The sequence below is a fragment of the Rhinopithecus bieti genome, unplaced genomic scaffold (genome assembly GCF_001698545.2).
Source record: "Rhinopithecus bieti isolate Rb0 unplaced genomic scaffold, ASM169854v2 scaffold_23898, whole genome shotgun sequence".
Lineage (NCBI taxonomy): Eukaryota > Metazoa > Chordata > Mammalia > Primates > Cercopithecidae > Rhinopithecus > Rhinopithecus bieti.
Window position 1 is genome coordinate 285171 of NW_016811065.1, and position 13145 is coordinate 298315.

General features: G+C 39.5%; 1 protein-coding gene across 6 annotated transcripts in view; it reads right to left on the reverse strand.

Moving 5' to 3' along the window:
* Positions 1–4713: 4713 nt before the first annotated feature.
* Positions 4714–13145, reverse strand: part of WASHC3 (WASH complex subunit 3) — a 47068-nt gene continuing 38636 nt past the window's right edge. For 5 of the 6 annotated variants that reach the window (XR_001889480.1, XM_017893468.1, XM_017893467.1 and 2 more), the window contains exon 7: positions 4714–4966. Coding sequence is in view for 5 of the 6 variants with exons in the window: in XM_017893468.1 (XP_017748957.1) it covers positions 4882–4966 (85 nt within the window). In the remaining variant the exon portion in view is untranslated. Of the gene's footprint in view, positions 4967–5511; positions 5578–13145 lie in introns of all 6 variants that reach the window. The other variant, XM_017893466.1, reaches the window with a different exon arrangement.

Genomic DNA, 13145 nt, shown 5'->3' on the forward strand with positions numbered 1-13145 from the left:
GAATAGATGGAGTTTGGGCTCCAGTCTATTTCACAGTATTTTCAGTTGCTCAAGTGGGGTTCCTCTGATTGTTTCCCTGGTCTCTAGTGCATACCTGATAAATATTCTTAATAGCTTCTTGTTAGTTTCCTGACCTATGGAAAAAAAAATCCATTGTGGCAGGGAGGATCAAGTGAAAAATCCCTAAAATTGTACCTTCCGTATCCCAGCCAAAACAGCAAACCAGAAACAATACTGCATTCTGAGTGGAATTTTGGAGATTAGCACCACTTCCAAAGACTTACAGGATGCAGAGGTAGCATCCTCTGCATTTACCTGTATGGCATTTGCCATGGTGGAAGACAAGGGAATATTATCAACTTAATAAAGTGATAGTGCCAATCATGTCTACCATGTCAAGTATGGTACCTTTCCTGGAACAGATCAACACAGCCTCTGCATGATATGTGGCTCTTGTTCTGACAAACATTTTTTCAATCATTAGGAATATCAAAAGTGTTTACATTTATATGGAAAGGATAGCAATATGGATTAACTTGATTGCTCCAGAACTATGTTAGCTCTCCTGCTCTCTCTCACAGTGCAGTCTTTTTTTTTTTTTTTTTTTTTTCTTTTTTTTGAGACAGAGTCCTTGTCGCCCAGGCTGGAGTGCAGCGGTGCCATCTTGGCTCACTGCAGCCTCCACCTCCCGGGTTCATGCGACTCTCCTGCCTCAGCCTCCTGAGTAGCTGGGACTACAGGCACACACCACCACGCCTGGCTAATTTTTGTATTTATAGTAGACCTATCATTTATTTTCCGTATCATTTATATCTCTTACACTAATGCCTTTTCTTCAACTTACTTGTATGATCTCATGGAAAATCTTCAGTGGTCAACTGTATCAGTTATTTATTGCTATAATTATGTGGTAACAACCAAGAACAACAAAACACTGTATGATAATCAACAGTGAGTATTTGTTATTCACATCCACAGCCAGCTGAGAATTGGCTAGGTAGGTTTTCTGACCTTGGCTGGTCTTGCTCATGTCTTGGGTTGGCTGATATATGAACGTAACAACTCATCTCTGCTCCATGCATCTTTCATCCTCATTAGACTATCCAAGTCATGTTCTTATGTCAATAACAGAGCCACAAGAAAAGGCAAGACCAACCAAGTATTTGTCAAGCCTCTGCTTGGATCACATTTGTTAATATTCCATTGGCTAAGTTGAGAATCAAAAGTTGAGGCCAAATGCTCTATTCAGAGGGGGAGGGCAATGCAAACATATGGCAAAAGGCATGCAATAGGAGAAAGTGGATAATTGAAGTTACTTTTGCAATATTATCTCACCAGCTGACAGGAAGCAGTGGACCTTGTTGATGCATGGACAAGCTTGATATATTGGTGTGGGCAAAAATGGCTGGCTGCCACACTGCTGCCTCTGACAGAGGTGGCTCTAACAATTAGTGGTGGGGAAAATAATCTTCCTGATGGACACAGCTTCAAACAGTACACTTTGTCATGATGTTGCTGAAGAAGCATGTGGCCTGAGTTAAGTACTATAGACTTTTGATCTTGGTAACTGGCTTGGCTGGTCAGGAATAAGGAGGGAGCAATATTGAAGATTAGAGAAAGCGAGATTTAAGGATGAAGAATGTGGACAAAACTATAGGAATGTGCACAAAGTGTGAAGATTTTTGTAGGACGAAATGTCAGAAAGAAAACACTCACCTGAGGAGGCAAAAATTAGGTGGACAGGATGATTTCTCCAGTAGATGTCAGCTAGCCTTGTCCTTGATTGCCCCAGGTTACACAATGAGCCCACAAATGGAGTAATCATGGTGGCAGAGATGCCGGCTATGCTTGGGCCCAACAGCTTGGGCTTCCACACTAGTGGTCATCTGGTGATGAGCTAGATGAGCTAGGATCAGCTACTGCTGAATACCCTATTTGTCAGCAGCAGAGACCAATGATTTGGTACTATTCCTTGAAGAGATTAACCAGTCACTTGGGAGCAATTTATTTGCATTAAATTCCTTCTACCTTGGGGGCTTTCCTTTCCTTCCAGCGGCACCTCTGCCAGCATTGCTCTCTGATAGCCTACAGGATGCCTATTGCCAACATGGTATCTTGCATTACACTGCCTCAGATCTTCGGATTATTTTGTAGCAAATGAGTAACAATAGGTGCATGAATTGTTGGATCCACTGGTCTTACCGCATACAACATTATCCAGAAGAAATCAATCAAATAGAACAATGAAATGGTCTATTACAGGCTCACTGTAGGCACCATCTCAGAGATTCTGCAGGGTTGAAGTGCTAATCTCTAGGATGTGGTAAATGCACTACAAAAATGGCTAGTATATGATGCCATGTCCTCAACTACCAGGATTCACGGATCCAGGAACCAAGAGAAAAGAAATAGGAATGCCTAGACCAGTGGAATTTCTGATATAGAGCAGGAGAAACGTAAAACGGGTGGCGGAAGATGTTAAGTACCAGTTTGGGCCTTGCGTCCAGTTGTGGTGATAGTAACTGTGGCTTATCTCACTAATATTCCTGTGTAGATTTTAGAAAGACTGTGGCTGGCTATCACCTTGTGACAAAGTAGACTTAACATGGGACTCAAGCAGTTCTGAACTGACTGCTTTTGGGTAGACTGCAGCAAATATCTCTTTTGCACATTCCGTCGTCCACTTCCGGTATCAGTCACAGCTACATGGATAGTTCTAGGTGAGTAAGCTCGGACTTGTCCTTTCTGTTGGTGAAATCCCACTGCAAGTCAAAGCCATGTATCTTTCTGCTTCCTGTTCCAAGTCTTTCTTCAACACTGGGGTGCTGCTTTCCCACACAGAAAGTACAGCCCAGAAGTGCAAGGATAATTAACGACCCTGGAGGCAACTCTTAACTAACGGAGGTTGGAAACTGGTTAATAAATGTTCCCAGTTCTATTAGTTGAAAAACTTTGGGAGGCATTCTGAGAGTTCCTCAGAAGGTCTTGGAGCACTCAAACCCCAACTGGCAATCTTGATAACACACTTTTTAAATTTTGTTATTTTTGAGAGTCTCACTCTATCACCCAGGCTGGAGTGTACTGGTGCCATCTGGGCTCACTGCAACCTCCACCTCCCGGGTTCAAGTGCTTCTCCTGCCTCAGCCTCTCAGTAGCTGGGATTACAGGAACCCGCACCACGCCCGGCTAAATTCTGTATTTTTAGTAGAGACGGGATTTCACCATGTTGGCCAGGCTGGTAGTGATCCGCCTGCCTCAGCGTCCCAAAGTGCTGGGATTACAGGCATGAGCTACTGCATCCGGCTGATAATATACTTTTAAGTGGTTTTCTCCCTTTTCCACTCCCTGTTTTTTCACTTCTGTTTTCTGGGATCACCTTACAAATGACCTTATACACACAAGCCCTTTTCTCAGGCTCTACTTTCAGGTGAACTAAACTAAAACAGGCACAATTAGTTAAATGCATTTATATATTTTTTCACATAAGTACTTTAGGAATTTTCTAGACTGTGTGTAAGTAACTATGAATAATACTTATTTGCAAGGTGAGGTGAGAACATTTTAATCCTGCTGCACAGATTTTTTTTGTTTAGGTAATACAGGAGTTGATGGCAATGATGGTTACTCATTCTGAACCACACTGAAATGACCTTCAATTTCCATCTGCTAATAAATACAGTCATGCGCTGCATAATGTTTTGGTCAACATCCCCTAAGATTATAAAACCACCTTTGACTGCACCTTTTCTACATTTAGATACACAAATACCATTGTGTTACAACCGCCTACAGTATTCAGTACAGTAACATGCTGTGTGTAGCCTAGAAGCAATAGTTTAAGTACATTTGTGACGAAATCCACAATGTTTGCACAACAAAATCGCCTAACGACGCATTTCTCAGAATGTATCCCTGTTGTTAAGCAATGCATGACTGTATAAGAATATTTGACTTAAAAAACATATGAACTAATGGCCAAGTGGTGAAAGGCTGTGTATGCTAAAAAATACTACCAAAAAGTTCCATACCCATAACATATGTGATATGTGAGTTTTAAGTTGTCACAGAAAATTTCAACCCAGTATTACTTTCTACCAGAAATGTCTTTAACAACTCATGATATGAATCCATATACTTTTCACACCAAAATAGTCACAAAAATTGAATAATTCACTTAGCCAAATTTCCTTTTTTTTTTTTTTTTTTTGCATTGGGTCTATTATTGATCACTAAACTCACACTGACTTCATTTAAAATTGTTCATTGCATCGCATTTTTTTTTTTTTTTGAGATGGAGATTCGCTCTTGTCGCCATGGCTGGAGTGCAATGACTCAATCTCGGCTCACTGCAACTTTTACCTCCCGGGTTCAAGTGATTCTCCTGCCTCAGCCTCCCAAATAGCTGGGAATATAGGCAGCCACCACCATGCCCAGCTAATTTTTGTCACCACGCCCAGCTAAATTTTTGTATTTTTAGTAGAGACGGGGTTTCACCATGTTGCCCAGGCTGGTCTTGAACTCCTGACCTCAGGTGATCCACTTGCCTCGGCCTCCCAAAGTGCTGGGATTACAGGGGTGAGCCACTGTGCCTGGCCGTAATTGTTCATTGCATCTCTAAAATATTCCATCTTAGTATTTGTAGCACTAATTGTACTTTATTTAGGTTATCCTATTTTTCATTTCGAGGCCCTTTATTTTAGCGACAAGACACACTGGCAGATTAAAAATGCTTTATTATTATTTTTTTTTAACATAGAAGAAGCTTGGTAGTGGACATGTGGCCATTCGATATTCTTATGACTAAGAGAGTTCAGGCTCAATCTCTTACAGAATGTAAATGTACCCCTATGCATGCATATGTAATTCTTATGAAAATTAAGCTTAGTCACTAAAAGAAGATTCACTATCTGAACTTTCTTCTACGGTTTTTTGACTTTCACCATCAGGCACTGGAGCATCTGGCCTCCTAAAAGAAAAGGAAAAAAAATTTAAAAGTCTTTTCCAATTGAAAAGAACACTTACAAACTCTTAAAATTGGTTCATCTTAGAATATTGCTGCTACTAAATCTGCCAAGTCCGTGTCCTTAGTCTCCCGCACTACCCCACTAGCATGCTTCTCTCAGGCTTCTTCGGCACCATGGGGATTCAATGCTATGCCTGTAGAGGCCGCGGCAGTATTTTCTCTTGCCAGTCCTTACATAGTGCACTGCTTCAGCACTTTCTGCTTCTCATTACCATGGAGACCCAACTATAGACAGAGATGCGATCTGTAGAGGCTAGCATGACCAGTGCTAAATCCCTGAAGCTTCCAAGTGTGCATGAGGTACAGAGAAAGGAAAGCTAGAAATGAAAAGGAAACGCTTCATGTTCAGGAAAGCTTCAGGGAGAAACTTAGAAATGGAAGAGAGTTCAAAAATGGCTATTAAAAAATAGGTAATGTGGAAATTTTGTAGCGAAGGAGAGTGCCTGGTCAAAAAAGGTTCTTAATGTTTGTTAAACGTTTTCACTTACATGTTTTATCTTTACAGAATGAAAATAGAAAGTATGAGTTGGCAAAAATACTGTTTCAAAGATCCCCTAGGCATAATAAGGAGACATGAGAATGGTTAGATTCCAACTTTGCATGGATGTGCTCTAATAAACCTAAATGAAATTTTAATGATGTTATTAAAACAGTCAACTAGTTAAGCCTCAATAGTTTTGTGCCAGTAAATCATTTAATCAGTGCAGTGGCACTATCACTCAGCCTCTATTCACTCTTACCAAGAAAGTAAATTAAGCAAGAAAAGTATTTTTTGGGGGCGGGGGAACCAAGAGGAAAAGGAGTAACAATATAACTGCTTTATCTTTTTTTTTTTTTTTTTGAGACGGAGTCTCGCTGTCGCCAGGCTGAAGTGCAGTGGTGTGATTTTGGCACACTGCAACCTCTGTCTCCCGGGTTGAAGCCATTCTCTTGCCTCAGCCTCCTGAGTAGCTGGAACTACAGGCGTGCGCCAGCACGCCCAGCTAATTTCTGTATTTTTAGTAGAGATGGGGTTTCACCATGGTGGCCAGGATGGTCTTGATCTCCTGACCTTGTTGATCCACCCGCCCTGGCCTCCCAAAGTGCTGGGATTATAGGTGTGAGCTACCGTGCCTGGCCTATAACTGCTGTATCTTAATAATTAAAAACTACCAGACTGATTTCTCCCTCAGGCTTCTTGACTCTTATTAAACATTTAGGACACTTAAAAATAAAACTCTTATTCACCACAAACAGAAATTACTATTACTAAAATAAGAAAACGCACAGTCTAACAGTTACTTTAGGTATTAAAATTACGGCTTATATTTTTAAATATATTTGGCATACTACAAAAGAGAAAGAAATACTGGCATTGCTCCCTACTTGTCAAATATAAACCCATTTGCTCTGCTGAACAATTTTAGATTATATCTACAAGGAAGCCTTATGTACTCAATACAGTAAAATTTTAAAGCTGGGTATGGCGGTTCCAGGATTTGACTGATGCTCCATCTGCCTAAAATACTAACACGGGACCATCATCGTCATCGCTTTTCATTAGAAGCAACAACTCTAGAATTAGTGGGCATGAATACTAGGCACATTTTACCCAGTAAATTTCTCTTTGCTATATAGTTGATTTCTTACTGTCTACACTTTGTTAAGTAGGAAAACATTACCAGTGGGAATTATTTTAATACCACATCAACATTATATTAGTATCTATGACAACTCAAACAAATACAACAATGTACATAACTTCCTAAAATAAATGCTACTTTAGAAAAGGGTAGGTCAGGGATGTTGGTTCATGCCTGTAATCCCAGCACTTTGGGAGGCCGAGGAGGGTGGATTGCTTAAGCCCAGGAGTTCAAGACCAGCCTGGGCAACAGCGCAAAACCCCATCCTTTGCAAAAAAAAAAAAACCCAGAGAAATTAGCCAGTAGTGGCCTATTGTGCCAGCTACTTTGGAGGCTGAGGTGGATTGCTTGAGCCTGGGGGGGCAGAGGCTGCAGTGAGCTGTGACCATGCCTGGGCACTCCAGCCTGGGCAACAGAGTGAAACCCTGTCTCAAGAAAAAAAAAAAAAAAAAAGGAAAAGGGTAAAAGCTTAGGACTAGAAGAAACTGAAACTATAAAATTCATTAATTTACATGTGTAACCATTTATTGAAACGTGATGCTATATTGCATAGTAATTAAGAATATAGGCTCTGGGTACAGACTGTCTGTGCTGAAATCCCATCCTTGTTTCTTACTTGTTGGCCAACTTTGGGGAAGCTGTTTAACTACTTTGTGACTGACTGGATTTTGTGATGATTAAATTAATTAATAAATGTAAAGTGTGTTTGATAATATCTGGCACATAGTATCAAATAAATATCTGCTGTTACTATGATTATTTATTTTCATCATCTGCATCTACTATTTGCTAGAAAATGTGTTAGGTACTGGAGATACAGAGATGAATAACAAGTAGTTCCTTCCCTGAAGCAGCAAATATTTTTGTGAGGGAGACAAATGCAAACAAATTGTTACAGAATGTGATCCAGCCATGTGCCACATAATAATGTTTCAGTCAGTGATGGACTGCATATGATGGTGGTCCCATTAGATTATAATGGAGCTGAGAAACCTCTATCGCCTAGTATTTACTATACTGTACTTTCTGTTATTTTATTTTATTTGACAAGGAGTCTCACTCTGTTGTCCAGGCTGGAATGCAGTGGTGTGATCTTGGCTCACTGAAACCTCTGCCTCCTGGGTTCAAGAGATTCTCCTGCCTCAGTCTCCCGAGTAGCTGGGACTACAGGCACGCACCACCACACCTAGCTAATTTTTTTTTTATTTTTGGTAGACAGTAGGTTTCACCATGTTGGCCAGGCTGGTCTTGAACTCCTGACCTCAACTGATCCATCTGCCTCAGCCTCCCAAAGTGCTGGAATTACAGGCGTGAGCCACAGCACCCAGCCTCTCTTGTTATTTCATTTTATTTTACATTTTTTGAGACAGTCTTGCTCTGTCAGGCTAGGGTGCAGTGGTGCAATATTGGCTCACCGCAATCTCCGCCTCCGGGGTTCAAGCCATTCTCCTGCATCAGCCTCCTGAGTAGCTGGGATTACAGGCATGCACCACCAAGCCCAGCTAATTTTTATATTTTTAGTAGTGATGAGGTTTCTCCATGTTGGCCAGACTGGTCTCGAACTCCTGATCTCAGGTGATGCACCTGCCTCAGCCTCCCAAAGTGTTGGGATTACAGGTGTTAGCCACTGTGCCTGGCCTCTGTTGTTATTTTAGAGGGTACTCCTTCTACTTACTTTTTGAAAAAAAAAGTTAACGTTAAACAGCCTCAGGGAGGTCCTTCAGGAGATATTCCAGAAGAAGGAATTGTTACAATAGTAGATTTATGCGTGTTATTGCCCCTGAAGACCTTCTAGTCAGATAGGATATGGAGGAGAACAGTCATATTGATGAGCCTGACATGTGTAGGCCTTGTATGTGTTTTAGTTTTTAGCAAAAAAGTTTAAGAAGTCAAAATAAAAAGTTTAAAGAATACAGATATAAAGAAAGAAAATATTTTGTATAGCTGTACAATGTATGACTTGTCTTTTAAGCTAAGTAAAGTAGTATTACAAAATAGTTAAAAAGGTAAAAAAAAAGTTGATAGTTATACTAAGCTAAGGTTAATTTATTATTGAAAAAAGTTTTAAAAATAAATTTAGTGTAGTCTAAGTGTACAGTGTTTATGAAATTTACAGTTGGTATAATAATGTCTTAGGCCTTCATACTCACTCCCTATTCACTCACTGACTCACCCAGAGCAACTCCAGTCCTGAAAGCTCCATTCATGGTAACTGCCCTATGCAAGTACCATTTTTTACTTCTATATTTAGATATGCTTAGATACACAAATACTTGTCATTGTGTTACAACTGCCTACAGTATTCGGTACAGTAATATGCTGTACAGGTTTATAGCCTAAGTATGTCACACGCTATACCATTTAGGCTTGTGTAAGTACACTCTATGATGTTTGCACAATGACAAAATCACCTACAATGCATTTATTGTAACATATCCCTGTCATTAAGCGATGCACAGCTGTATATATATAAATAAGGCTGAACTGTTTGTTTGAACAGAAAAAATGGTCGCTGAAGTTGGTCAGAGAAGACTCCAAAGAATTGGAAATACTTGTGAAGAATTTTATGATTCGAGTAAGACTTCGCCAGAAACAGAAAAGGTGGAAATAAGAGAGAATGACAGCATTCTGGGTAAAGAATAAAATGGGATGGTGTAGCAGGCTGCACTCAGAAACTGTAAGTCATTTGGTAGTTAGAGTGTAAGGTACCCCAGGGTGCAACATCAGATGAGATTAGAACATCTAGCAGGAGCAATAGGTGGAAACTCTGTTTAACCTTCCGAGGAACTGCCAAACTTCTGAAGCAGCTGTACCATTTTACATTTGTACCTGCAATGTATGAGGGTTCCAATTTCTCCACACCCTCAGCAACACTTGTTATTGTCTGTACTTATTCATTTTTTTCTTTTTCAATTTTTCTTATTGTGGTAAAATACAGATAACATAAAATTTAACATCATAACCATTTTTAAGTGTATGGTAGTGTTAAGTACATTCACATTGTTGTACAGCCATCATCACCATCCATCTCCAGAACTCTCTTCCTCTTGCAAAACCGAATCACCATACTCATTAATATTCCCTTCTCCCTCCAGCTGCTGACAATCACTATTCTTTCTGTCGCTATGAATTTGACTACACTAGATACCTCATGCAAGTGGAATCATACAATATTTATCCTTCTGTGATAGGCTTATTTCATTTAGCATAATGTCCTAAAAGTCCATCTATGTTGTAGCATGTGTCAGAATTTCCTTCCTTTTTAAAGCTGAATAATATTCCACTGTATGTATATACCATAATTGTTCCTATTCATCCACTGATGGTTACTTGCATTGCTTCCATCTTTTGGCTATTGTGAAAAATGCTGCTATGAACATGCATATACAAATATCTCTTTGAGACTCTGCTTTCAATTCTTTTGGGTACATGCCCCAAATTGGAAGTGCTGAATGATAATTCTATTTTTAATTTTTTGAAGGATCACAATACTCTTTTCTATAGCAGCTGCATCATTTTATATTCCCACCAACAATGCACAGGGGCTCCAATTTCTTCATATCCTTACCAATACTTATTATTGTCTTTGTTTATTTATTGGGGACATCTCATTCTGTTGCCCAGGCTGGAGTGCAGTGGCATAGTCAGAGCTCACTATAGCCTCAGCCTCCTGGGCTCAAGTGATCCTCCTGCCTTAGCCTCCCAAGTAGTTGGGACTGCAGATACACACCATTGTGCCTGGCAAATTTAATTTTTTGTAAAGATGAGGTCTCACTTTGTTGCTCAATCTGGTTTAGAACTCCTGGCTTCAAGTGATCCTCTACCCTTGTCCTCCCAAAGTGTTGAGATTACAGGCATGAGCCACTGCACCTGGCTCCTCATTCATTTTATTTTATTTTATTATTTATTTATTTATTTAGAGATGAAGTCTCACTTATTTATTTATTTAGAGAGGCTGGAGTGCAGTGGCACCATCTTGCTCACTCCAACCTCCACCTCCCAGGTTCAAGCAATTCTCCCTGCCTCCGCCTCCCAAGTAGCTGGGATTACAGAAGCCTGCCACCACACCCAGCTAATTTTTGTATTTTTTAGTAGAGATAGGGTTTCACCATGTTGGCCAGGCTGGTCTCGAATTCCTGACCTCAGGTGATCTGCTTGCTTCAGCCTCCCAAAGTGCTGGGATTACAGGCATGAGCCACCGTGCCTGGCCCCCTCATTCATGTTAAAATAAATTTTATGCTACTTGAAATTGGAATTGCCAGGAGAACAAAAGAAAAAGTACATACTAGTTCTCTTTGGGTACAAAAAAGAAAAGCAAGCCACAAGAATCAAATGAAGATAGGAAAGCATTTTGTAAGTTGTAAAGTCTTTTAAGTATTACTAGTAATAATAAAACTCACAGCAATACCATCATTTCCAGCCTGGATATTTGTATTTTCAAGGGGAACAGAAATTTGGCTCTGCATATTATGATCATAAATGTTCTTACTTCACCCTATAAGTTGTTTTTCATGGAAAGAAATTTAAAGACATATTTGAAAAAGTTGCTACCTTAAACTACTAAAGTTTAGCTTCTCCCAATTCAAAGAAAACACACTTTGCTACTAAAATTTGGAAATGAGGACTTTATAATAGTCTCTTGTTATTTTAAATATATAAGTGAATTTCCAAAAAAGATTATATCAACAAAATACAGAAAAATATATATCATGAATATCATGTGTATTTTTTTAAACAATTTCAATCTTTGGTGGTTACAATAAAAACACTAAATTGGTGGCTACATTTTAATAAGCATATTTATATTTGTGACATCAAAATTATCAGCAAAATTCTTAATAAAAGCAAATTTTAAAAGTTTAAGCTTATTATTAAGTCTAAACTATCTTAAAATATATGTTTTCAAAGAAGTTACTAGGTTGACCTCAACTAAAAATGAACCAAAATATAGAAAGGTGCAGGAGAAAGGATGAAGTATATACAAATCTGCCCTTTTTAGCATACCAGATGCTGTGCACATTCTAATTTTGACACCCACTCTTCTCCCATTGATGTGAATCAGTGAAGGCTGTCAACTAGAATCCTCGCTGTCCTCATCTTTTCCCTATCCACTTCCTTGTTTCAGTCACACAGTCTAGGCCTGGCCAATCACAGGAATCTATTCCCTTGCAGAGAGAGAGAGAGATGGATTCAAGGAAAGGCACACAATTCAAGCAGGGCTAGTCAGAATGCTTCCTTATAAATGAGCTATGAGTTACGGAGAAGAGGGAACTCTCTCTCTGTTCAACTGGAAAAACTAGCAATATTCTGGGGGGCTATGTTCCCAGGCTTCAGAGAGGAAACTCATCAGCACTAGGAGAGACAGGGTTTATTACACCAAAGAAGTAAAGGTAGAATGAAGTGGGGAGAGAAGAATGCCAGTCAGCCAGCCCTGATGACACTGAGTCCCTAGATCCTGTCCTTACCTAGATTTTTCAGCTATGAGAGTCCATAACTTCCCTTCTTACATAAGCTAGTTTGAGTTGATTTCTGCCATTCTAAATATGAAGAGAGTCCTAAAATACCAATATTGTTGGTTTAATTTGTTTTCATTAAAGGAAGATTTGTATTTGTGTTTAAAACTAGCTACTTTAAGGACACAAAACCAAACATTCTTTGGGAAAACATGTAAGACAAAGAGTTTAAAACATTTTCATTTCTAGAGACTTAAAACATTGAATTTAAAGCAGATTAAGTACCAAAACATTGTCAGTAAAATATTGCTGAGTAGGAGATGATGAGGTAGTTATTATTCAAATCACTAATGGCAACTACACACACATAAAGTTATAATGTCACATGGTACTGTTCATTAATGGTCTGTCAGAGCTATGCAATGGCAATAGGTGGTCTTAAGAGAGCCAGGTGTCGTGGCTCACACCTGTAATCCCAGCACTTTGGGAGACTGGTAGCCCAGCACTTTGGGAGACTGGGTAGATCACCTGAGGTCAGGAGTTTGAGACCAGCCTGGCCAACATGGTGAAACCCTGTCTCTACTAAAATACAAAATTAGCCAGGCATGGTGGCATGTGCCTGTAATCCCAGCTACTTGGGAGGCTGAGGCAGGAGAATCACTTGAACCTGGGAGGCAGAGGTTGCAGTGAGGTGAGATTGCACCACTGAACTCCAGCCTGGGTGACAAGAGCAAAATTCCGTATCAAAAAAAAAAAAAAAAAAAAAAAAAAAAAAAAAAAAAAAGAAAACAAGACCGAAAACACTAAGATTCTTGAATTAGATTGTATTGACTTAATAAGGACCTCTGGGTAATTAAAAATGTAACAATTTTGACTTTGAATTATAGCAGCTAGTGAGATTAATTTGGTCTTTTCTCTTTTGAATTCTCATCAAGACAGGTATATCCTGTTCTTTGTCTTAGTAGGTAGACTCCTGCAACCATGAAAACAATTTAATGCCTAATATCATGAAGAAAAAGAAAAGCAGCTGTTCTAGGTAGGATGGAC